This window comes from Bactrocera neohumeralis, chromosome 5 (assembly GCF_024586455.1).
Source record: "Bactrocera neohumeralis isolate Rockhampton chromosome 5, APGP_CSIRO_Bneo_wtdbg2-racon-allhic-juicebox.fasta_v2, whole genome shotgun sequence".
NCBI classification, from domain to species: Eukaryota; Metazoa; Arthropoda; class Insecta; order Diptera; family Tephritidae; genus Bactrocera; species Bactrocera neohumeralis.
Window position 1 is genome coordinate 28,451,266 of NC_065922.1, and position 27,977 is coordinate 28,479,242.

A 27,977-nucleotide genomic window follows, 5' to 3' on the forward strand; every position below is an offset into this window, starting at 1 on the left:
CAGACAGACATGAGTAATGAAACATAAATAAAAAAAGGTGATTGGCAGAAAAAATTTTAAATTGTTGCCATAAAACTTGTGAGACATAAATAATGCTTCCTATGAAAAATGGTTATCCTAAAAATAGTATTTACAAAAATATTCAAAATATAATTATCTTAAATATGGATGAACATAAAAACATGGCAAATACAAAACATGGCAGGGCATTAAAATTTGATAATAATGCAAGACATAAAAAATGGCACGACATAATAATGGCAAAGCATAAAAATGTCATGACATAAAAATATCAAGACATTAAAAATGACAGGACATTAAAAATGGCAAGACATTAAAAATATCAAGACATAAAAAATAACAAAACATTAAAAATGGCAAGACATAAAAAATGATTTCCAAAAAACTGCTAGTTGCAAACAATGTTCAACATAGAATATGGCGGAAAGCAACTATTTAGACTTCAATTCTATGAAACAAAAAGTGCTACAATTTCGAAAAGTAATAACAAACCCCTTCGTTTTCTGGCAATTTGGCACTGACCGAATTTGTTTTCTTTCATTTTTAAAGTTGCTGTCTCCTACCACTTGTCACTGCAACTTAATGAAGATGTTAAACTTGACAACATGTGACAGCTACAGCTTAAGACAACACTAGCACACATACAAAGAACGTGTTGCTGCCTCATACCGGCCACTGCTGCTACACATTCCATCTGTGATTTTTCGGAATTTGTCACTTTCATTTCAAAGATACAACTTCGACGGACTGGCAGTCGCATTACGCTTTTGGAAAGTGTGAAGCGATTTTACAGTCACTGCACAACAGCGCTAAGAAGGTGTTGCTCTGAGAAGGCAACAAACATGTCGTGGTGCGCAATTGTTTTAGGCTTGTTGCCCCCGCTGTTCGTTCGCTTTCGATATCCTTTAACTGTATCAAATGACACATCAAAGCGGCCAATGCCGACGCCAGCGCGTTCGATGCTTATGTCATCATATCGGCTGCCGGTGACAAGTAGCGTTGCATGCAGTACATACAAAGGCATACATACATATATAAATGGGCATTGTTGCACGTGTGTATGTTGTGTTGCGCCTGTAACCTGTCAACGTGTCTGTTCTTAAGCTGTTAAATACTTTGTTGATTGGGATTAAACTGGGCGCTCGTCATACACACATGCAAACATATGTACGTATCCATATGCTGATTCACTTGCGTTGCTTCAATCTTTCAAACGCCTGTTTGTGGCGTGTATAATATTAAAAAGTAAATAGTATTGACTTTTCAAATACCAATTTTATTAAATACACAAACTTCTATAAACATATATATGAGGCAAGCTACCTGCTCAACAAATTCGTATTTGTTCTTTTATTTAGTCATTATAACATTTTTTGGTTTAACTTTTCGTTGCTTTGTTTCAGCTAAATGATTTCCTAATAATTTCGAAATATTTTTTTGATTGATATGGAGCGACAGGCCGCCGAGCAGTCATTTCATCTCCGCAGACACATGTTGATTGGTAGCCGCAACATATGTTCGCTTTGTTAGCTTGTGATGGCAGATAATGAAATAGTTTGCGTGTTCTGAAGACACATGTTGACAAGGGTGTTAGATGATCAGTGATCACTTGTGTGGATCAAACATGTGTAGAAAATGTATTAGCGGCAGGAGAATGTATGTTTTTGGAATGAAATGGGTTAATTTGTATTCCTATGAACATTACCCCTTAATATATGGTATAAGAATAAATATTAAGCACTTCGTCAGGTTGTATTAGTGCAATATTTATGAAAATATATTTCATTATAAAAATCATTTTAGGTCTTTAACTCTTGGGTATAGGGAAGCTAGAGGCAGTGCTGATTCCATTTTATTTTTTTTAACATCGAGATACTATACATCATCACCGAAAAAGATGCTCTCTGAGCCTCATAAATATACCTCACAGATTCGTCGATACAATATACGCTACAAAGTTAACATGAAGTTCTAAAATATCTATATTAGCCAGATGAAGGCTAGGGAAAGTATTGACCGATTTTACTATTTTTGACACAAGAGAATGCTATTATCAGAAAAAAATTATCTCCATATTTTAATAATATTTCTCGTAGACAAATTGATTAGATAGAATTTAAAATTAATATACATTATGATAAAAAGTACCCGAAAATTTTGAATAGAATACAAATATATATATATGTATGTATATATTCATCAATATTAATTTTGTCGCCAATGATTTTTCCAGTCCTCGAAGCACTCTTTGGGATTACCTTCAGCTTCTTGTGTGAATTTGGTTTTATCTCTTCGATCGATAAAAATTCACACGGAGCCAAATCCGGTAAATACGGTGGGTGATCAATGGTATATAAAGCATCGGGCGCATAACTAACACAACAACAACAACAGCAACTTTAACATATACACTTTACTCTCTCAGACACTAATTTTCCTGAAACTACTTAAAACGGTAGCGCGACACGTTTCACTCTGATTTTATGAACCTTTCACAGCCTTCAAGAAATTTTTCACACTTTCCTTAAAACCAAAAGTGAGTGAGTACGAAAATGTAGAGCACAAAAAAAAATCAAGCATAGACGAAAATGAAACCGAAGACGAATAAGAGCATGCCCTTATACCTTACATACATATGTAAGTCAGTAAAAGTGCTTGTGGTTACAGTTCAACGCTAAAGGGGTACGAATTGTCACCACTTCAATAGAAAAACACACAACGAAAGAAAAGAAATAAACTAAAAAAAAATAAAATTAAAAATAAAACGAAACCCTGAAAATGCTCTAAAAAATCTATTTCAAAGTACATCTGTTGATTCCCGAAAAGGGCGCTGCAGCGGAGCACAAGAAGAAAACGAAAATGAGCTGAGAAATGGTAATTTGATCTCAAAGGAGGCAGAGCGCAGCGGGTGCAAGCAAAAAGTGTTAGGCAATGCGCCCTCAAAGACATACATACTCATACCTACATATTTACATATATGAATTTAACGAAAGTGAGTATGTTTGCCATCATCACTCATGCGTTGACTGGTGGTTGACTGTTGGAAGGCGAGAAATTTCGAGGGCGCGTACGAAGTTGACGACTGCAAACCGCTGTCTGCTTTTGTCACCAGCAACCAAAAAAAAACATCAAAAGACATCACTTGTCTGCAGCAGCAGTAGCAGATTGCAAAGCGTCTTACGGATGCAGTGACATAATCAACATTTATTGGCGGTGCACCAGGCTTTCTTAAATACATACATATGTACATACGTACATGTATGTATGTCTATGCAATTATATTTACCATATACCCTGCACAGGGTTTGCCACGAAGTTTGTAACGCCGAGAATGCCCGGGACCCTATAAACAAATATAAAAATGATAGAGGAGACGAGTTGAAGCAGTTTTGCAAGCTTCGTCTGCCCCTCAGTTTTTGAGTCATCGATCTGAAATTGTCTCAAGAAGCCACTCATTTATCGGAACTGTCGATATCGGACCACTATAGCATATAGCTGTCATAAAAACTGACCGATCGAAATCAAATCCTTGTATGGAAAACTTTTTTATTTGATAATATATGATATCATCACGAAATTTGGCATAGTTTATTATCCAAGACAGCGTTCTAATTTCCGAAGAAGCTGTTCACCTCGAATCACTATAGCATATAGCTGTCACACAAACTGACCGATCAAAAGCAATATCAAGTCTTTTGGAACCCTTTAAGCTATATGAAATGCACCTGTGAAGGGTATTTAGCTTCGGTATCGCTGAAATTAACGTTTTGACTTGTTTTTGTAATAATTTGAATACTTAGATCTACACCGCCAGCGAACAAACACACACACATGTATAAAAAATATATATCATTAAGCCAACACACGCAGTTCTGTGCAAGACCCAGTGCCAGTAGGTGTCTTCAACAAATTGCTGCTGTTCACCAGCTACACGTACACACACACACACACACCTTTGCATTTAGTGAGCGGAAAACATGCGACACAGTGGCCATAATTTGTCCACATGATTTTTATGAGTCATTTGTAGGCGATTTGCATTTATTTCTGGGGTTTCGTATTTGTTGTTGTTGAGTCTTGGTGTTTTGGTGTTGTTGTTGTTGCTGAATTACCTTTTTCGGCTTGTATTTAACGAGCAATTTGGTACGGTTGGTCACTTTGGTGTCCTTGCCTCACCTTCTTTAGGCTTCTACTTTCGCGTTGCAGTTATTTGTTGTTGTCGTTGTTGTTTTTGGTGATATTCCCGTTTTATCGCACTACCGCTGTGTGTCGTCCAGCTCAGATTTGTCGCATGCATTCGACTTTCATAGTTCCATTTTATGCATTTTTTCGCGTTGCTCCGCACTGCCACCACTGCCGCTATTGCTCCTCAGCGATTAAGTGTTCGCCAACCGTTACAATTTGTTGCCTTTTTACAGGCGCTTTTATCTTATCTGCATGTAGTGCCTTCTTATACGCTCGCTGCAAGTGCAAGTTTGGCACCAGAAAAGGTTTGGCTTCTCTTCTCCAGCCCGAAATCGAATGGCGCACGAAACAATAACAACAGCAAATACAAAAAAAAAACGGTCCACTTGAGCACGCAACGCAAATAATGGCTTTCCTCAACATTTTAATGATCGCATTATGCGCAAACGGCGTAAAATTGTCGCAACGCCGCCGGTGCGCATAAAGGTCCGGTCGGTCGTTTGATTTCTGTGTGTGCTCGCACTTAACGGTATCGGTACAAGTAAGCGTACGGGCAGGCGCTTGACCGGTGCGTCAGTACAGGTGTAAGTCATGACTGTGTGGTTGCTCCGTTGAGTGTGTCACGCACATACATACATACAAATATTCATAAAAATTACGCGGCGCTCACCTTTTGCCCGAACACATTTGGAGGCAGATAACGGTTTGTAGGCTTTTACGACCCATCTTAGCTTTGTTAGTCTATCACAAATATATACGTGTGTGTGTGTGTGTATTTTATCTCTTTTTCTTATCTATTCGTCAGTTTCAAAGGTCGCCTGTTGCAACTTAGCCGTCAACACCTGTCTCGGGTCTGCCATAACGGAAGAGTTTCTTGTCGTTTTGCTCAAATCTTTCTATCTCGTATAAATCATTAGTTTCATCAGCTGTTTTGACGTTTTCGTCTTTTTCTAGCTTTCTGCTAGTTGCCTCCAGAGAGTCTATGGTTTCATTAAAAAACACATATTTGAGAAACTAATTATAATTAGTCCCTGAGATTATGATCTGAAAGCTTCTAAAACCGAAAGTTCAGCTTGGAAGAGATCGATTTACTTCACTCGTTTATGTATTCATTCTTCCAAGATATTGTACACTTGATACAATCAGTTTCCAACATATATGTATTTAGAAGCATTAAAGAGAGTTTTAAGAAACATTTTACTCTTAACTAGATCAAATACATATACATACATATAATAAAAATCTGCTCAAATTAATATTTCAGATTAAGAATAAGCATTAATTTAAAAAAAAAAAATTGCATTGCTGAATGAATTGATTCAATATATGATCTCCAGACAGACCTTTCGAAAGCAGGTGAAAAAGATATTTCTGCTAACATTATCTCAAATTCTAAGCCCAAAAAAATATATTACTATAGATAAATTTAGATAAGGATTAAAGAACTACTAAAAATTTTGATTTCTTACAAAATAGGGCTTCCAAAAACAAAATAGCTTTTTGTGAAAAATTGTACATTTAGAGTGGTTTAAAGGCGACATTATAATCAAAACTTTTCCTTCCAACATTAGTTACAAATATATCTAAGAAAGCCGTGTGAAAATTTCAAATCGATCGTTTCACCCGTTTCGGAGAATTTTCTTCACCTACTCTGGAAACAATGTTTCGAGAAAAACATATTTAAATTTTTGGGGAACGATTACACTAAGTTAAAGTATTCATACAAAAATGCTCATATGTCCGAAACTATATGCCGGATCAACTTTTCAGATAATATTTACATAAAACTATACTTTCTATATATAATTAAAAAATAGTTTTGAAATTACCAAGTGGTTACTATATAACCCCTCAAAAAAAGGCTTTGATGGTGTGTATTTTAGAAGTCAAGCCAAAAATATAACCCTACTTAAAAAAAAAACTTTTAAAATTATTCTGGATGACTTAAATCTGATTTACTGTCAAACTGTATTGTTGTATTCCTAAAGAAATGAGACAGGCCCTAGTTACTTCAAAATATAGTTATAGATACTTAATTTATCTATTAGTATCTCTCTACCTCTAACCCGCTCAGATAATAACTATAATTAGCTTCCTTCACTGCTCCCTGCAACTTCAATGTAATTTATGAGAACAACATTCCTAGAGTGTTTATGAAAGAAAATCCGAAAACTGCAGTTGGAAACCTCTTAGACTACTTCGATTGTATAGTTCACTATGTATTTTATACTTTAACTCTTAAATTAAGCACTTTGGTAAGATATGATGCCGAATAAATTTCTCAGAATCACCTTCTGTGTGAAGAATATTGCTTACAGAACTAAACTAAGTTATCATAACTACGAAAAGCATTGCGCATCTCGTACAAACGCAACTGAAATATAAAATACTAAACTTTATCAGTTGTAAGTGCTATCAAACAAAACCCCACACGAATCTGCTCTTTCGTCAATATCATCGAATATTATAATAACACCACTTGGCGCTTAAAAGCAATACGCGCAACTTAACAGACATTTAATGCAACCAAAGAGCTTCCGTTCGAACAGGTTCACCCGATGTGAGCTTTATCTGACATTTAAAATACCAAATTTGCCACAGATGGCAATAAAGCGAATAAAATGAAGCCAAATTATTTGGAAAGACGCACCGGGACATTTATCATAAGACAACATCCTGCTACATTTTTACGAGACGACGGATGTGTGGCGTCTAAGCTACGCTACACAAGCATAACAACACAAAATATCACATAAAAAAGCCGTTGCGAAACTCCCACGACAAATTGACAAAACCAAAAAATAACATAAAATAAAATAAAAAAAAACGAGCTAAAATAAGACAAAGCGGCATAATAAAAACACGACTTCAAAACACCCACACGAAAAGCGCTTAGAATTGCTCCGCAGCTTAGCCGCAGCACAGACTCATAATCTAAGCTAGCGACAACAGCAAATAATACAAATTGCCGCCGCAAGTGATTAGCAAAAGAAAAACAAACACCGCATGGCAGATATGGTATGAAGAAAACGTGAGTGACGCTGTTGACAAATGACAAAACTGGCGTCAAACTTGTTAATATGCAATTTTTTCGACAAACACAGCTCATTTTTATGCATAACTTCAGCAAAAAAAAAAAATTTTTAATGTTTTTTATTTGAAAAGGAAAGGGAAATCGTTGGCGCATGCGCCACTGAGCCGCTTGACTTGAACTTTAAACTTTTTTCCATCACATATACATATAAGCATATATGTACATACATACATGCATGTAATGCGCCATAACGATCAGCGCCAACGATCATTGATCGCTGAATGTTGGCGCCGGGTCGCCGGTGGCGCATAGTTGTTGTCATCTGTATGTTGCCCCGCTTCAACACGCACCATTTCTGGCTTAATTTTCTGGCAATTATTCGTGTGCAGCGTTGTTATTGTTATTGCCGAGAGTGTTGATTTCTTTTGAATCGTTTTTATATTATTTTGGTTTGGTTGTTGTTAAAGGTTTTGTGGCTTGTTTGCTTTTCTTGCTAAATACATTAGACTAATGTCTTTTGGGATTAATATGCGACGTAAATGGAGCAAATAAACTGCCAGTCAAGCAGTTAATATACGCGCTCGGCCATACGTTGGTGGTAGAAGACTTTACAAAAGCCACAAAAAAAGCAACAAAAAACAGAAAAAAGGTAAATAAAAATGTAAAAACACTTGTAGGCCGATAAATGTGAAACAACAACAACAACAACCGTCGACTGGATATGTTAATGATACAGAAAACGTTTGGTTGCTGATTTATTGTAGCACGATTGTTGTCTGAGCTTTCAACACCGCAGTATTTCATTATCGTTTTTAACTTTTTAATATTTATTTTTTTTTTTTAATATGTCAGCAATCTGTACGAGCTAATGCAAATATTTAGGCACGTTTTAAATAATTTTTTCGAATTAGTTTTGTTTTTGTTAAATTTAGTATTATTACATTTATGTAAGTGTATAAATATAATATATGTATATTGGGTAGTCGAAAAAGTCTTTTCGTATTTCTAATCAAACTTCAACTTATTTTTTTTTTTAAGTATTGTATAAGTATATCTCTTTTTTAAATGCAAACTGCGTAGACATTAGATTAGTTGATATGATACAAGCAGGTTTGTGAAGAAACAGTTACGAGACCTGTGTTCTGAGAAACGCTTGATATATTTAAATACAGAATTAGGTAAATGTCTGAACTGATTTTCCCGTTTATATCTCAGACAATACGAAATCGAAGAAACGATTCTGAAATTTCTTGGACTTGAGCTCAAGTTTTAAAATCAGCAGACCCAGTAAATTATAATATTACTCTAAACAAATTTAATATAATTTTGAGACAGTTAGCAACGGACCTACATATATGTATATCAGATTGCAATTAACTCAACAACAAACATGGTTCAAAAATCAGATTTCCCGAACTAAGAAAAAGAAAACTTCTACAGCAATTGCTTTAAATGTTATATTTATACTAATATTTTAATAACACATAGTAAAGTTTTGGAAGGAAACAATGAAATATTTTTGCAGTTAAACGCGATCCCCGTGAACTCTAAAACAAGAGCGTCCACCGCTGCGGTGATCCCTGCCTGCTCGATAAATGGAACCAAAAAACAAAATATTTTCTAGATTTTTTTTGACCGAATAAACCCCTAGGTCTCAGCGTGACCCTCCGAAAAATAGCTGAATTTCATTTTTAATGTTGAAATTAACTAAACGGTACGGCTTTTTTATAAATAAATACATTTATGACGAATACAAAATGACTTTTTTTTTTATTTATTGGGTGTATAATATAGTTAAACAAATTGTTGAAATGGCACGTAAACAAAGGTCCTGTACGATGACCACGATTGCGGTCGTAATTTTGATGTAAACCAAAAACTTCAAAAAAAAAAATTAACCTGTAGGAAAGTGGCTATATGATGGAGATTTTTTTTTTTGAAATTTTACAAAAAGGCGGCCGTTTCACCAAAAGTATCGAGTTTGGCCCATTTTTCGACAGTTTTTCGTTGAAACAAAATGGAAGATGTCACCAAAAAAACAAACAAAAAAAAAACCTCAAGAGTGCGATAGAGAATGACGTTCAAATGTTCTCTCTAAATTAGAACTAGACATCTTCAAACATTTTTCATAATTAGAACTAAGGCTAAAACTTTTGAAAATTGTTAACAATTAAAAAAAAAATAGTAAAAAATATGAAACCCATTGGAAGAAAAGAGAGTTTGAAAGAGAATATAAGAAAAATTATTTCCGTCAAAATTGAAGTCCTATGAAAAAAAGTTAAAACACAACAAAATAAAATATAATAGAATGAAGGTTCCAAAATATATACATATAGTCTCTGTATAGACCATTTACTCAAATGAAAGAGTAATACTAATTTAAGTAGTTACATGGGTTTACAGGTTTCAAAAAACCGATTTTGATTGTCTTATTAAATTCTACAATACCTCTAGAATATTGCCCTAAATTTTCAAGTTTATCCGAGTAATCGGAGATACAGCCTTACGCCGTCTTGAAACGCTTTTTTCTCGAAACTGTAATTTTAGAGTCGGTTGGCAAGATTTCTAGGGAACTCCTCAACCGAGCTTCATGAAATTTTACACAGGCTTAAAGCTACAATTCTTAAAGACTTAGACGAAGGATTTTTTTTCGATTACAACTATTTGAAAAAAAAATTCGCGAAATTTTCACTGTAATTTTCATTCATTTGTAATAATGTCTGCCAAAAATTTAATTTTCACTTTAGATGATCTCTGATCAATGATTCCGAATCCTGGTAATTTCCTCTAGTAACCTGGGTATAAGGTGTTGTCCTGCCAACGCGAGCGCATCTTTTTCCGAGGGGTCATAGCTATCCAAGTTACTAGAGGAAATTACCAGGATTCGGAATCATTGATTTCAGCGCCGAAAGCATATATAGGTATAGATATGTATGTAGATCCATAAATGATCACAATAAAACAATACGATGCTGTGTGGTATGGCAAATTGGCGCCTGGCACAAAACCAAAAACAAAAAACAACTGTTCATTAGACAAGGCAATCGAAAAACTCAATTGTTTCAAAATTAAGTTTCGATGATTCGGCGATTTTTCTTTTGTTCAGGGCGGCGGCGGCGGCGAGTCGAAAGACCGGCCACCAAATGGCAATTCATGAATGTAACTAAATGAACACGCAGGAAAATAAAATTGTGTATGACCCTTACACAACAGACGCCACGCAGTGTTGCAAGTTGTTGTGCGCTTGCGGTGAAAAGTTATCAAAACTATGCGCAACTGTGGGCGCTGTAATTGTAAACTGAAAACTCATCTAACGCCAATGTGATTTTTTCCTCCGGTTGTACTCTGGCATTTTTGGTTGCACATGTTTTTCGGCGCCTCTTTGTTGTTTCGGCATTGTTTGTTACATACTAGTTGTTGCTAGCAAGCGCCGCACTTGCCCTGTTTTGTTATTTTCATTGATTGGTTGATTTTGGTGGTTCGCCGTGTTTTGTTTGGCTGGCGCTTTTGGTTAGCGGTTTTCCGATTGGTCTGTTTGGTTTATTTTGGCATTTGGTCCATTGGTTACTTTTATGATTTGATTTTGGTTGGTCCATTAGTTGCCCATTGTTGTATGTTGGTACTTTTATGATTATTGTTTGTTGTTTGTGGCACAGTGTGTTTGAAAAAAATGTGCCGTAAGAAATATTTTAGTGTGAAGCAAATTGGTGGAAAAAAATGATAACTTCGTCCGCATCAATGTTTTAATAACATTCATAGGTGTTTTTAAAGGTATAAAAATATTTTTATCCTAATTTTGATCGATTACCTTATAAGAAAGCTGTATTCTATAGTGTTCGGATTTAACAAATATGTTCGAACCTGTTAACGCTGAATTCGACTATAATATACGCCAAATTTACGCCCGCCGTTTGTGAGGAAAATTGGCCAAATAAAAAAGTTTTTCACACAAGGACTTTATTTTGATCGTCCAGTTTGTATGGCAGCTATGCGTTAAGTGATCCGATCTCAACCATTTTTTCGAAGATTGTAGTGTTACCTTGGACAACAATCTTTGCCTGAAAAAGTTTACCATACAAGACTTGATTTTGATTGATCGCTTTGTATAGCAGCTTTATCTTTTACTGGTCCGATATCGGCGGTTCCGACAAATGAGTGCCTTCTTGTGGAGAAAAACGTTTGCAAATTTCACATCGATATCTCAAAAATTAAGGATTATTGATCTATTGGAGCCCAGTTAATATAAAACTTTGAGAACACACTGTATCAGTCAAGAAACACACACAGGCTCGAACTAAAGCCAATTTCAATCGGCGCCGCGCTAATCAAATTTCATTGAAATCTATCGCTACGGAAACAGAGTCTGTTGGTAAAGTTTTGGCGCGGCGTGTGGACTTAATAGAACCTGACTTGATTTTTTTTTTTCAATTTCACGCTTTTCTACTTCCTCCGAAAATATTTGCATGACTTTAAGTAAATTTCAACTTAAATGAAAAAATTAAACAACAACAATAAACACAGCTAATTAACTTCTCTGAAATGCAGCAGCGGCGGGCGTGCTGCAAGCAGTAAGCTAAGCTAAGCTCAACATTGTGTGGCGCTGTGCTTTGCCGCTCACCGACGGCACGATTGCGGTTAAAAGCGGCTGCACGCTCGTGTAGCGCTTAGCTACCGCCGCTCACCTGCGCGCCGTTAAATGCCAAAAAAAAGCGTTTTGAGTTATAGTCATTGTATTTTTTGTTGTTATTGTCATGTAGCTGTCAGCTATTTTTTATTTACTGTAATCGAAACAGAGTTGTACTTGCTACTTGAACACTGGTGATGACTTGCAACTTGTCTCCTCAGCGTATCTTTATACTATATTTAAGTATTTTTTTCCTCCTTCTTACCGATAGCGCCAGCGTTAACGCCTCTTTCCTTCCCAATCTATACAAATATATTATTTCTTTCGCTCACTTGCCGCTTAACGCCAAGTCATCATGCTGCAAGGAAGTAGCGAGTTGCAGGCGTAGGCGTTGTGCGGTAGTTAAGAAATTTGTGTAGACCAAATGAAAAGGCAATAAAATAAGCAATATTATTAAACAAAGCAAGAGCAACAACAATAATGAAAAAATAGAAGTGCCGACGGTATAGCTGCGGCGACCCCCGGCGGCAATATGCGCCATGGAAGTATGGTTATATCAAAGTAATGCCGTCGCTATGTATCACATACATACATCCAAATATACTTAAATTTCATATTCCCTAAATAACCCATTTATTCGAGTACGCACCGCACTGGCCTGGCTAAAAGTACTCTACAAGCTCACTACTTTTCGGTAGGCGATTGGTAGGCAATGACAGCCCAAAAAGGTGGTCAATTCATGAAATTAATCGTCTGTTGATGAGTTGTTGAAATGGAACGCGTGTTTCCATTGTTTCTACTATTAGCCGCAAAGTGGGCTTCTTTTCATCAACATCCAAGCCAAGATGAGGCGCGTTGTCAGTCTGTCCGTGTGCCCATCTGTTTTGCCTACTCTTTCTTTTGTCGGCTACTTGACGCTTGCGTTTTTTCCAACAATTATCCACTATTTGTTGAATAGTAAGAAAAATTGAGCATAAATGCGTTGATTAGTTGCCCTTTGTGCATTTTAATGATTTGTTTTTATTTGTTGCTTATTACATAGGCACACACGCGCGCATACACACACTATATTGTACGCTAACACATCGTCGTTTAAAGGGTCTCTTTTGAATTTCGAAAACGCTCGTGTTGCGGTTAACTTGCGGGTTGAATTGCAGTTAATTGCCGGTTGAGATTACACAGACAATTTTTGTGGCACTTTTTTTTTTGGAGTTACGCAGATCTAGCAAGCGGTACTGGGCTGACTATTTTATAAATATTAACGTAATTTGGTGTTAAACCGTTAAAAATCTGTATATTTTAAGAAAATGGCTATTTTATAAATATTAAATTAGATTAACTTTTTTAGTTGAGTAAAAGGTCATAGGCCTAGTATTTTTTGACACCATTTTATTCCATTTTATTATATTTTATTGTGTCTTAAATTTTTTGAAAGGACTTGAATTTTCTTATTAATTGGCGTAGACACCGCTTACGCGATTATAGCCGAGTTAACAACAGCGCGCCAGTCGTTTCTTCTTTTCGCTACGTGGCGCCTAATGAATAGGACTTTAATTTTGCTTACTCTAAAAAACTCAACAACCCCTACTTTCTGGCACTTCTTGATCACAGTTCACCCGTAAATTATTTTTCCTTTAAGTGGTTACATGGATTTCATTGGTAAAAAAAACAACAAACAATTTGTTTCTCATATAAAAAATAAAATATTTGAGTAGAATTTTTTATTGTTACAAACATACACTATTAACAAAAAACCGAAATTTCGGGAAAAAGATATTTTAAACTTAGCCATTGCGACACCATTTTCGGTGACCTCTTGGAAAAAAGATGCGCTCGCTTTGATACGATGAACCCTTACAGGATCATCTAAAGTGAAAAATACGTGTTTTACTTAAAACCTTAACTTCGTACTTAGACGAAGAAAGAAAAACTGAAAATTGGACTTTTGGCAGACATTTTTATAAAACAAATGAAGGTTAGGTTAGATGGCTGCACTTGGACTAATGTAGTCCTTTGTGAAGCCATTGCAAATAGAACTCCCGTGTTCGGACTTAAAGATCGGCAAACCGTTTAGTAGCCAATACAAATTTACAAAGGCACTTAATTTCTACGCCCGCCAGATCGGTCGGATGTCTGAAGGTATGTGCTCCAAGTGTCTAAGTCTTGATCTCCCAAAAGCAGGGCAGTCAAGAAGGAAGTGCTGGCTAGTTTCTACCGCATCTTCTGCATGCGGCGTCCTGTAAGATTCCCAGTCTCACAGCATGTATGCCAATAGGGCAGTGGCCCGTCAAGAGCCCCAATACTAATGAGAGGCTAGCCTTGCCCTGAGGGCAAAGAAATCACTAGATCTCCTGCGATCTAACTTGGGCCAACAGGCTTTTGCGACCGCGCAGGTAAGCAAATGAAAATTTCCATGAAAATTTCGCGATATTTCTTTTTAAATAGTTGTAAACAAAAAAATCTTCGTCTAAGTCTTTAAGAATTGTATCTCTAAGGCTGTGTAAAATTTCTAAAAGATCGGTTGATTAGTTCTCGAATAATCGACTTCAAAAACACAGTTTCGAGAAAAGTGCGTTTAAAGACAACGCACTTAGCCTAGGCTAGCCTCGAGCGGACAAGTTCACAAGGCTGTATCTCCGGACCTATTACTCGGATCAACTTAAAATTTATGACAATATTGTTAACTGTTGTAGAATTTAATACGACAATAAAAAAATAATTTTTTTGAAACCCGTAAACCCATGTAACCCTCTAAGTAATGGTCAAGATGTGTTTGCCAATTCAATTCCAAATAATTTTTGTATTGGTATGAAGACAAATTTGTAGTTCAATACACGTTCTCCCATTGTTTCTCAAGATTTGCTTTTCATTAAATTTTGAAATTAATTTCCAACAGCTAGTATTATGGTTGTGAAGACAGGGGAAGCTAAATATCTCAATTGAAGTGTGCATCTTTCGTTTCGTGATACTAAAACGTAGTTTGCCTCCTGTGCTTTTACGCTCATGGCAGGGATGAGACGCATTCCTGAGTAGCCTTAATGTAAGTGGTTCTTCTTCTTTATTATCAATGGTCCCGACCTCCTTATTACGTTTCCGTTCACCAACTTCAGCTGTATTTACCTGGAATTTCTATAGCCTTCCCTGGCAATAGACCAAAAATGTATAAAGCTGCTGCTCTCTTTATTGTTGAAGGGTCCTATTTTATCAAGAAACACATTTATTTTTATAAAAAAAAGTGCATTGTAATAGGTAAGATTAAACTGGTAAGCCGATAACCCACGCATAGACCAGTTTTGGTCCTTTTCGATAGCAGGAGTTCAGTTCTTAGCTCCAAGCGATGAAGCCATCCTTTAGGATGCCTGCGTCTTCTCGATCTGTCAGCCCCCATTCTGCGGGCCTGGTGGCAGCTTAGTATTTATCATGTTCCTACTGTCTCTATTATCAAGTGTAATAGCTCTTCTACCACTTTTCACTTAAAATGCAAGTGATAATCACAAAACGACACTGCAACCACACGTATATTATCTGTCAATCAGCTTTTCGTTGCGCCCACATCCTCAGCTGTCAATTTGGCTTGCGGAATACTTCAACCCGCTCAACCGTATTATTAATATTTGTAAACCATTTAATTTTACAGCTCTTCTTATTACAAGACAGCGCTTGCCACTTCTAAACGTGGCCACAGCATCTGGTCGATTTGCTTGCACAAAACCATAGCAAAATAGACTTCAAAGCCTTTTGCCTTGATAGCCGCATAATTACTTATGAATCTGCTCTTCGATTTTTATGATTATTGGTTATAAGTTTTGTTGGGTGCTATTATTTGGACTAGAGTTTTAAATGTCAAGCAAGCACAATATTTGACTAGCGAGAGTTAGCTGCCAATAAATGCGACCCATTTGCGCAAATCACATGCACACAGGGTTGCAGTGAACATATTTAGTTGGTGTCGGGCGCAGCAGCCGCGTCGACGGCTGATCAACACAGCTGTCTTAGCTTGCCACTGCGCTTGCGCACGCTCAACGGTGTACGCGATTAGCTAATCATTCATGCTTAGTAATGCTACTAGCATGCGGGGCCAAGTGTTTGCTTGCGGTGTAGCGAATCGCATATATTTTTTCCACACTACACCACTTGTCGACGATTAATTCATGGCATAACTATGAAGCGTAGATGATCGATACAAGTAGCTAAAGCATTAGTAATGATAAATACAAGCAGCAAAATGATAGAGAAATTACAAAAAAAATAAAAAAAATGTTTTATAGACTTCCTTTTTTTCTCATCTATCTTCAACTCATTTTCGCTTGAGCTGAGTCGTTGACGGGCGCATATGCACACACTAATGATGCTATGGTGTAATCAATTACAACTCTTTGCACGTGTACGTGTGTATGTGTGTGTGTGATTAGAAATCGGTTGAAAATCTCATTTCTACACGGTTTATATCTTAACAGATTTGCTGGTGTAGCAGCAAAATAAGACAAATATATATCAAAATATATTGAAGCACTTCAAAGCATTTGCCACGCGAAAGCAAGGAAAATCGCTTCGGGAAACTGCTCTTAATTTTGTTAAAAATGCTTTAAAACTTGTAGAGAGACTCGTGGATGGCCACAAAAAACGAGTCCAAAACTGGAAATGCTGATGATTGTTATGACTGCAAAGTGTTGAGAGATCAACACCGGCGTGGCTATTTATTCACAGAAAGTTGTTGAACCCAACGCGATTGTGGCAAGCAACATACAACAATTAAATAATCGATACGCGCTGACAACAACACTAACTACGTATTAAATTGCCCCGCGAAACCCAGAATTGGCTAAAATGGTGGAGCGCGTTCACTAAATGCAGCGCTGCAGCTGTGCGCTAGCTTGCGCTTCCAAAAGCAACAATAACAATAAAAAAATAATAACCTAATGCACTTTGTGATCGATCATCTGATACTTAGCGCTCGACATAATAAGCATAATCGACGTCATCACTTTAAAAGCTTATGAAAATGTTAAAATTTTCTCTGTTATACATGCCCTTAAACATGACTACAGAACTGTATGTACGCGAGATACATCAATGGCCTACAAATTATTGCTTTCGAGCGCGTTGAAAGCGATTATACGCCCCAATTAGCAAATGCGCTACATAACCTCCAAACAAATAAAAAAAACAACAAAAAGTTGTAAAACAACACAAAAACGCACAACAGCCACAAAAGATCATACAATAACAACAAGAAAGTATACAAACACAAAAAATTCATATACAACAACAACAAATATGTATATAACAACAAGAACAACAAATATTCATACAACAACAACAAGTTATACAACAACAAAAATGATTCGAAAACAACAACAAAATATTCTACAATAAGAAAAGCTTATAAAACAACAAAACATTTAAAAAACAACAACAAAACTGTTACAACAACAACAACAAACCTACTTCTGCAACGGCAACAACAAAAACAAAAGCACTTCTACAACAACAAACCCGCTCCTACAACGACAACAACAAAAAACACTTATACAACAAGGACAAAAATTTACAACAACACATGGTCAGCAGCAATTACATTGCACACACATTCATACAACTGCATAGCCCCGTCGTAGCCTTTCTGAACGCGTCGATCATTACCGACCGATCTTGCCGCCAGCGAACGCGCGTTTGCGGAACAACGGGCACTCATGTTTCATGTCAGCTAATATTTTATTTCCGCACTTTAAGCTTGTTCGACTGCGCATGCAATTTTATTTGCCGCATTGCCACTTCACGCCCCCCGTCTCTCGCTCAACACTCATCAGCAAGCACAGCAATATATTTCAATACATTTTTTTCAAACATCCTTCGACGAAATGTTTGAATTGTGATGATCGCTCGTCGCTTGAGTTTTTGAGTAGCGCGTCTCGCAAAGACAAAGGATCGTTTGCAGAACATCATTTTCGATCATTTAGCCAAATTACAGGTTACGCTTGGCATATTGGCCAATATTATTATTGTTTGGCGCAGCGCAGCGCGGCGACCGGGACAAGCAACACATTGCCAAAGCGACAGCGTTCATAATAATAACAACAACACAAGTAAGAAGTCTGCGTATGTATTTGTGTAATGAACGCATGTTGCGCGAAATTTGTTGTTATTATCTTCTTCTGTTGAAAATTATGGTAAATTATATTTAAACGGAGGCACACACCGTGCGCCGGTGCCGCCAGCTACGTCGCCGACAACCGACAACCGGCAAACGCAAAACAACACACACATTGTTGTTGTTGGTTTGTTGTATGAAGCGTAATAAGCACCTGGTTTGGCGGTAAAAGTAGGCGCTTTCGCAGATGACGTCTGTGCCCCTAAGTTGTCTTAAGCGCAGCCTTCTCGAAACACCCCATACTCACAAGCTAACCAATAATTTGCAAGTTTTTTCGCCAAAGCGGGGCGTTTAAAGTGATCCGCCCGCAAATTGGCCTATAATCAGTTCCACAAAAACAACAATGTCACGTAGCAATGAATAGTAGAGCAGAGAAATGGGATAAACGAGATTCGAGGCTAATTAGGATGTTTCTAAATCTTAGGAAAGTCGCTAAAAGGGGTTCAAACGAATACGAAACGAAAACGAAACTCTTGCTTTTACAAAAATGTTACCGTAGAGTAGGAACATTTGATCGTAGGTAGCAAATATATTGAATGTTATTTTAACTAGCTAGAGACGAAGAACTCACGAATCCAGCTGCTTTAGGAGAGATTGAACAAAGATCTGACTAGCAAAAATGGTTTCAGCGGGGTCGTCATATACTCAGTTGCGTTATTAGTATAACTGCAAAAATGATAAGAAAGAGAAGCTCATAGAGCCTAGATTGCAGCTTTCTAGCTGCTTTGAGAATGGAGATTCTTACACAAAGCATTATAATGGCTTTAAATTGGTTTATTTCTACTCAATCGATTTAGTCAGTTAAGTCAGGTTAGTCACCCACACAAAACGACCAAGTGGCTTAAACCCATCACAGAGAGCTAAAGCTAGGTTAATTTAAAGCCATAAAGAGTGTGACCAAAGGTGTTGTGACTCTTTTCATGACAGTTAAGAAGGAAATCGTTATATCATCGAATTTCATCCATAAAAATAGAAATACTTTCAGAGCTTAGGGATAATACTAGGATGAAACTGTGTCGAAGACGGTGCTTTAACTTTTTATTTTCATCTGATCTACTTACTACATACATCAACTGATCTCTTTGACTATGCAAACAGAATCGATAAAAAAATGTCCTATATTGGTACAACCATGTCTGGCGATTTTTATAAAAAAATTACAAAAATTTAAGAAAAAATATAAAAAAAATATATAAAAAAAAATATAAAAAAATATATAAAAAAATATATAAAAAAATATATAAAAAAAATATATAAAAAAAATATATATATGCGAATGTGTTGGCATCAGAAAGATAGCAGTGGATCTCAACATCTCTTTAGGATCGACTATACACATTTTGGATATGAAACGTGACAATGCCCGACTCGCACAAAAAGTCGTGAATTAAAAAAAAAAAAGTCGAGTAGAGATCGCAAAATAGATGCTTGGCTTAGCTGAAGACCATACCATTAATCTAACGCTTCATTACCGGTGACGAGTCTTGGGTTGATAAATATGCCATTGAAATTCTCAGATAATCTAACGAAAGACGCTACAAAAATTAACCGTTACCGAAAAAACCAAAAATTATTGAAGATACAGGATCCTATTTTGAAGGCGATAATAGAAATTTATATTAATATACTTGAAAATGTATTTTTTGTCAGTCCGGCTCAATTCTGATCAGCTATTATATCCCATTTAATGTTAATAAGTTTTTATAATTTGCCTTCACTTAACGTTTCGAATTGGGGCGCAAGCTACGCTGTAGTTTATCATGACATTGCAACTTAACCTCAAACAGATTTAACTTTTTTAAACTTGCCGTAATATAACACACAAAATCAATTTGGAGCATCTGCAAGTGTCATGCTCTAAATATTATTTCGATTTGCTAAATATTAACTTCTCAAGTTGCCTTGAAATTCCACGTAAAAATATCAAAGTATTTTAAGCTTATGACAGACGTGGTATTGACTTAACAACAACTCAGTTTTGACACTGATTCACAAAAGTATAAAAATTTAAAACATTTTTACGAAGCAAATGCATAAACACACTCGCTGTCCCCATTGCAACATATTAAATACAAACAAAGAGCGAATATAAGCAAATATATAGGTAACGGCAAGCTCGTTTCACTGTTGCACCACTTGGTATATGCCCCAAATTGCAACTATTTTATCACTAAAGCATATAATTTTTACTTTTCGAATTTTATGTAAAGCCATAAATTGAAATATTTTTGATTGCAACAACTAACTGTCCGTAAAGCCTGAAATGTGGATGACACGAACACAAATACAACAAATACAAATACGAAACAGTCAGCCATTCCGGGCTCCGGCACAAAACAAAGTTGGTAAAATGTATTTGAAGCGCTGCACAGCACAGCACTTTGTTGGTGATTTACTTTTGCCACATTTTATGCTGTCAGTCAGTGAGTGAGCTTGCTCGGCACGGCCTGTCGGTCCGTCGTTGGGGCTGCCGCATATTGGCTGGGTAGCTGCAATTCGGCGCAGAGGAGTTATTACCAGTTATTGCTGACATCGTTATATATGTATATACATACATATATACGCCTTTTTTCTCGCAGAATATTCAGCATGTTTAAGTGACGAGTATGCTTTGTGGCAATCAGTTGATTTGGTTGCTGCTGCGACTGCAGCAGGTGCATCTAAACGGGCTGTCACACTGTCATTGCATACAATTTTGCTGGCAACGCTTTTAGCCCACATTTGCCGGGTTGTGGCGCGCTTTGCTTGCAATACACCGTTGCAAACGAGTGAACTGTCAAAAGTGACATTTCACTGCAAACCATATGCGAAACGGGCTAAGTGACAGCTGTTAAAAAATAGAAAAAAATATGAACACAACAACTAAACACGAAGTGAAAAACAAGTCAAATCGAAATTGAAACTGAACATGACAGCTGCATTTCAGCCAGAGTTTTTGAGGTTTACTTTTACAAATAACTGCTCATGAAACATCAAAAGATGTGGTGAATAAATGTGTGTTTATGTTGTTGTTGATGGAAATTAGTACGTATAAGGATTTTATACTTGAAAATTAAAGTTTATTTAAGGGCTTATATGGGTTTCCTCGGGTAAAAAACAGCCTTTTTTTCAAATTTTTTTTTCTCATACGAAAAATTAAATATTTTATTAGAATTTTTATTGTTACAAACATACACTATTAACAAAGAAATACTGAAATTTTTGGAAAAAATATTTTAAACTCGGCCATTGCGACGCCATTTACAGCGACCCCTCGGAAAAATGATGCGCCCATTTCGGCTGGATAACGTGTTTTAGTTAGAACCTTAACTTAGAACTTGGACGAAGGAAAAAATCTTAAAAATTGTTGGCAGACATTTTCACAAAAAAATTAAAATTTCGGGACATTTTTTTCAAATAGTTGTAATCGAAAAAAATCCTTGGTCCAAGTTATTAAAATTTGTATCTCAAAGACCTGTGTAAAAATACATGAAAATCGGTTGAGTAGTTTTCGAGAATCTTGCCAACAGACTTTAAAAACACAGTTTCAAGAAAAACGCACTTAAAAATGGCGATCTTAGCCTAGCTAGCCTCGAACGTACAAGTTCTCAAGGCTTTATCTCCGAAACTATTACTCGGATCAACTTGAAAATTTAGGATAACATTCTAAGGGTGTTGTAGAATCTATTTAGAGAATAAGAAAAATTCGATTTATTTTAAACCGGTAAGCCCCTGTACACCCCTAACAATATTTAAATCAGAGAAGTTCTTTTTCTAGAGAAAAGTTTAGTCTTCGATTAAAGAAGAAAAAGAAATTAAGCAACAGAAAAGTAAAACGATATATTTTTGTTTGAGGTTCGAAGTCTTTTGACTTGTAGCACGTATAAACCTGTCGAGTATTCCAGACGAATTTGGCAGACGAACAAAGTGGTAATACAATTGTGAGCCTAACTTATTTTTTCCACCCCAACTTGATTATAATACCCTAAAAATGATAAATTCAAAAGGAATTAAAAATAGTTGCTTGTATTGTAGAAGCAAGGCAATAAAAAAGAAAGCGTCCGTAAATTAACAGGGGTTTCTTACTCGTATAGTATACTATATAGTTTCTCTAACTAAACTGAACATAATTTTTATTACAAAAAAGTCAAATAGAATAACTACTCATTCGTGAGGTCAAACCCCTTTCTTGACAGCCATCATAACTCATTTTCACACGCTTTAGTAAAGATTCTACATATGTATTTTAAGCTTAATAGTTAGTAAGTAATTATTTTTTACTAGCCGAAAGACTTATTACGAATACAAGTGGAGTACTCAACTTACTTAAATACCAAAATACTAAAAACACCGTTAGCCTGGGTAAAAGAAAAATAAATTAGGTAGCTCAGTTTTGCAAAAAACAAGAGAAACAAAATAAAAATTAAAGACATTTTAGAATACGATTTTTTAGCAATCAGTTTTGCAAAAACAAGAGAAACAAAATAAAATATTAAAGACTTTTAAAGATTATCACATTTTTTACTCTAAACAATAGACTGCATCTAAAAAAGATTTAAAGTTTTATTTTAAATCAGGTTCGTTAAAACAGAATTATAAGATATTCTTTTCCACTTCTCACACATATTTAAGATATTGAAATCTACAATATGGTTCTATTATAAATTAGGTTAAGAGATTATATAATCGTATGTATGGAAGTAACCAGCTTGTCCGTACCTCAAGTGGTGTATATAGTAGGCGTCGTAGGATTTGAACGCGCAATCTATTTCTAAACTGATTTTTTAAGAGCAGGTTTTTTTTTTAAAAAAAACGCATAAAAAAAATTTATACATTTTTATTTACATAAAATTTCAGACATTGGTTAATAGATAATTATAAGATTAGGTTTCTTTTCCATTCTCTCCACGAGCATTTCGGCACATATTTAATAGTTGCTGGCTTATATTGAAATCTTAAATCGCATATGAAAAATCTATTATAAATTAGGTTAACAGAAAAATTATATAATCGTATGTATGGACCAAGATCAACCAGCTTGTCCGTGGGGCTACGTCAAGTGTCTACAGAAATAAGCCAGCAACTATTCCATGAAATATATGTATTCCGGCAAATGCTCGAAAAAGTTGCCCAAAATTGGATTTCTCAATGGACACAAAACTTGTCTGATTTGGAACGCGCAAACCTCTCTTTGGTAATAGATCAGAAACTAACAAAGAGCTTGTCGTTAGTAGAGGATCAGAAAGGCACTTCCTAACTAAACGCCCTTTCGTAGCACTTTTCCTCTTTTTCGCCTATATACATATATTGCGCTAGGGAACCAAAATTAAAAATTTGTGAGAGGTCGAATGCAACATAAAGGACGATTATTTAATTCACGCGAGCCTAAGTTGACAACTTAAAACATGAAGCTCGAAACATGTAAAGGACAACATATGGATCTGTGAAACATTTTCGAAATTATAACGAAAAGAACAGATCTCACAGTGCTACCTCAAAAACTAAATAGCTTCAGGAAAAAAAATTGCCCAATTATGCTCTCCAAGACACTTTTTGAAACGTATATTAGAACTTTAATCAGACAAACCACTTAACCATTGGATTCATTCCTAAATTACCAACAAACTAGTATAGCACTAAAAAGCCGTTACGAGTGTACATCTCAAAAATAATAATTATTCACGGTTTTAAAAACCAAAATAAAATAAAACAAAAACTGCAGCGGAGAACATATTAATACACATCAATCCTGCGCGCACAGCAGGAAGTAGCACAGCTGACAGATAGACAGACAGACCAACTAAGCAGCGAAGCGCAAAAATGCAGACAGACGGTCATTCTCCCACGAAAATAAAAGTGTTGGCAGCACCTTGGCGCGAACAATTATTGTTGCAAGCGCCGAAAGCTGCACACACAAAGGCCGACTCTGACTCTAGCACAATAAAATTCAAATGAACTCCGCAAACATTATATATGGACTGCCAAGTCAGCGCACCATGGAAATATGATCTAATAAAACATAAACTCGGCGAGAGTTTGGTAGAAAAATTGCAAAAATCAAAAACGAAAAACGAAATATAGCGAAAATTTCATTGGAAACTATTTAAACAACAAAATGAAATGCGTTTAGTGGGCACTTTCAAGAAGTCGTTTACCACAAGAACCCTTTGCATATTCATCAAATGTGGACACATTGCGGCTGTGTGAAGAGACTCAAGCAAAACTTAGCAAAAAAATGTTTAAAAATTAAAAAATTGACGCATAAAAATAATGACGTTTTCGCAAGCCAAAAGACATAAATCAAAAAATTTCATTGAGAAAAATTCAAAATTCCACGCAGTGGCGCATATTAAACGCAAAAAAGGTAACCGTATAATAAAAAAGAAGCGAATGAAGGTATAAACTAGCAAAGGCAAAAAGCGAAAACCCAAAAGTACTACGGTGCTTTCGGAGATGCCACTAAAATTTTGATATATGCAATTTTTTGCGCATAAATACGGATTTGGTAGAGTCTTTGGCGCACTGTCGTTAACCAACAAATGTGCGCGTAAAAGGCAAACGTCGTCTCTTTGGATCCTGCGAGAAAACGACGTGGAAAAACAAAACGACAACAGTGAAAGATATAAACAGCGAAAAGCCGACATTAAAGACCACGCTGAACTACATAACACATAAAATGAGCGAACAATAAGAAGTTGTGGCGGCAGCGAACAGCACAGAAACTAAGCCGACATGATCGCTAATTTAGCAGTAAAAAATCGCAAAATATCGGCAGTGGGCTGCTAGGGGTCAAACAGCGGTTTGGTTTATGGTTGGCAGAGAAATGGGGTTGCTAGGAAAAACTATGCGATTTCAAAGAATGAGAAGATCAAACAAAAATATTTAAATGGAGATTTTCTCGTAGGATCTCCAAATAATTTTCTGATACCTAAGCCCTATAACGTGTTAATATTTAAAATAAGTTAAGTAGTGGAAATACCGTAACAAGATAATATACCAAATTGAAAAACTTCAAAATCGGTTTGTTCACAGTCGAACTATTAACAGACTTTTCTTCTCTCTAAATATATCGGGAACCAGGAAAGAACGCATCCAGTGGATAAATTAAAAAATTCAAATTTTGATGGTGCCGCTCTTTGATCCATTATTGTATGGAGAATCTTTTAGACAGTTTATAAAACGAAACTCACAGTAGACTACCTTATTTATATCCTCTGTGGTCCGGTCTTCAGTTTCCTAAGTCTCTAACGGTCTAAAGCAAATAGAAAAGCGTCAAGTTTTCTAAAGAAATAATTCTATGAAAAATTATTTAAAATATTTTCGGTCATCATATAAGACAGTTATAAGTAGCCCTGAATTTTATTAGATTGTGACTTCCATAAAAGTATTTTTAGCTATTATAGTATTGCGCATCGGAGGCATTTGAACAATATAACGGCAAATTATGTCCACAAATTTAGAATTAAATTTTTGAAGAGGGACAGATAACAGTTTGCAAGTGAGAAAGATTTAGAGGTAGAGAGAGAAGGATAATTTCGTTTTAGAAAAAGATCGAGAGAAATAAAGACAGTTTTCGAGATAGAGAGAAAGATAGTTTCCAAGTTAGAAAGAGAAAAAGACAGTTTTTGGGTTAGAGAAAGAGACAGATAATAAGAGACAAAAAATAGTTTTCAGGTCAGAGATATTTTTCGAGTTAGAGAGAAAGATAGCTTTCATGTTAGAGAGAAAGATAGAAAAATCAGTTTTCGGTTTAGAGAGAGAGAATTAAAAAGAGAGTTTTCGGTTTAGAAAAAAAGATGGTGTTCGGCTAGAAAGAAAGTGCAAAATACAGCTTGGGTAAGAGAGAGAATAAAAGAAATTAAGTGAGAAATCTTGAGAGAGAGAAAGATAGCGAGCAAATGAGAGAGATAGAGAGCTAGTATGTGAGTGAGAAGAGGAGAATAATGTCGATGTTTTTCTTTTTTTGTGATTCATGATACGCTTGAAAATAATATTATTTAAGCAATGTGCTTTTAGCACAACCATTTTGTAGAAATATGGAGTAAAAACTTCTATGCGGTACATGAAGCCATTTTGGACTTACTTAGTCTCTTCAAAAAACGTTACGAAAAATATTTGTTCCACGGCGACCTATGCCCAACCAAGCCATACTTACTTAGTCAAAACTGAAGTGCACTTATGGACAAAAAGAAAAAGGTAAACTCAAAAGAAAAACCAAAATGAATCCTTTCTGCGCCAAGTTTACTGTTTGACCGTTTGTTGTTGCTTTGCTGGCGAATGTTGAATGCGAGCAATTATCCAAGTATTTCCTACCGTATAAAATGGACAACAACAAAACAGGCCATAAATGCGAAACAACAGCAGTAATACAAAGGCGAACAACAACAACAACGATACAATAACAACAAATTGCAATAAATACAAAAAGTGTCGAGCGATAAACGCACACATTTATGGCAGCACCGATGCGAACCGATTGGGAAGATCATAAAATTTTATAATCTCACAAGCGTTGATGATGTGGGATCAACATAAGAAACGCTATATGGCCACATTTATAGTTGCTGTTGCTCTTTCCACCGCTGTTGTTATTGTTATTGTTGCTGATGTGTTTGGTGCTTGTTGCCAGCTAGATAGCTGTTGTTAAAACTTTATCGCTTGTAGTTGTTTTTATTGTTGGTCAAGTTCAGCGATTTGGCGCATAAACCTGCCAACACACTTGACTTGACCCGACGCCGTACACACTCGACTCAACGCCAGACAACGAGTGCGACATGGACTTGGCGCGTATGCGCTTGGACTGGACATCGATGTGGCGGGCAGGCGCTCCGCAGCAGTTGGGACGAGTCCGGCTTGTTTGGTTAGTGTGAGCGCTTTGCTGGTGCTTGGCTTTGTGGCGCGCGCAAATAAACAGTCCATAGCGAAATAAAGAAGTGCATAAACAAAAACAGCAACAACACCAACAACAAAGCAAGCCAAGACAAGCTTTATAAAGCTCAGAAACAAAAAACAATATAAGAAGAATGGCAAAAAATAAAGGATCCATAGACATAAATGTTTGCGCTTGAATGTCGAGGTGGGCAAGCATAAAAGACCCACACTCTACACCTCCGTTTAGAGGTTGTAAGCGCGCGTAGTTTAATGTGGTTTCCCATGTCCCGATGTGCCATTACTAATTCATAACAGTCAGGCAGCTAATAGCAGCCGTCCGAGTGCGACCATGTGGCCGTACAGACCGCAAGGACCACATATCCGCCGTATTTTTTATGCAGCAAGTCAACTGCTGCTTATGGGTTTCTTCCAAGTATTTGTGTGTGTGTATGTGTGTCGTTGTCTGCTGCTCTAAGCTCAAGCCTTCACCACCTGCAACCATTTTCATTGACTTAGTTTTTAATTGCTTTCCACTTCTTTTTCTTCTCTTCGCCGCCACAGGTTTGGTTCCAGAACAAACGTTCCAAGGAGCGACGCATGAAACAAATCACCAGCATGGGACGTCCACCGTTCTTTGGCGGTGCGCGTAAAATGCGCGGTTTCCCCATGAATCTCTCACCTGGTGGTCTGGACGATGGTCCTGGTTTCCCGTATTTCGCGGCTGATGGCAAATTCGAATTTGGCTATGGTGGTCCACCATTTCATCCGCATGACGGGCCATTCTTTCCAGGACATCCGGGTGGACCAATGCCATTCAATACACCAGGTAGGTTTTGTAAGTAATTTTTCTTAATTTTATTATCTATTTGTAGTATATTTACATTTCCATATGTATTTGCAAGAGTGCAAAGTTGATCAAGTTGATTTGAGGGCAAGATATATAAAAAGCTAAGAGATCGTATTACATTCCAAGAAAAATAGTAAATATTACAAATCACTAAAGCCATTGGGGAAAATACAACTTTAATTCTATTTCTATAGTTGTTGTACCGTTTATGTTTAACAGACCCTTTAGCCTTTGTAAGATGATTAACCGATCGTCTTATCTTGTT

The 27,977-nt window shown here is 36.3% G+C and overlaps 2 protein-coding genes across 3 annotated transcripts in view; one reads left to right on the plus strand and one right to left on the minus strand.

The window, feature by feature from the left end:
• LOC126759790 (uncharacterized protein DDB_G0284459) overlaps positions 1-27,977 on the minus strand; it is a 504,946-nt gene that overhangs the window by 378,745 nt on the left and 98,224 nt on the right. The gene's annotated exons all lie outside the window — the stretch shown is intronic.
• Positions 1-27,977, plus strand: part of LOC126759754 (LIM/homeobox protein Lhx1) — a 166,728-nt gene that overhangs the window by 135,786 nt on the left and 2,965 nt on the right. Inside the window, exon 6 of one of the 2 annotated variants that reach the window (XM_050474855.1) lies at positions 27,427-27,700. In XM_050474855.1, the coding sequence (XP_050330812.1) occupies positions 27,427-27,700 (274 nt within the window). The remainder of the gene's footprint in view (positions 1-27,426; positions 27,701-27,977) is intronic. The other variant, XM_050474856.1, reaches the window with a different exon arrangement.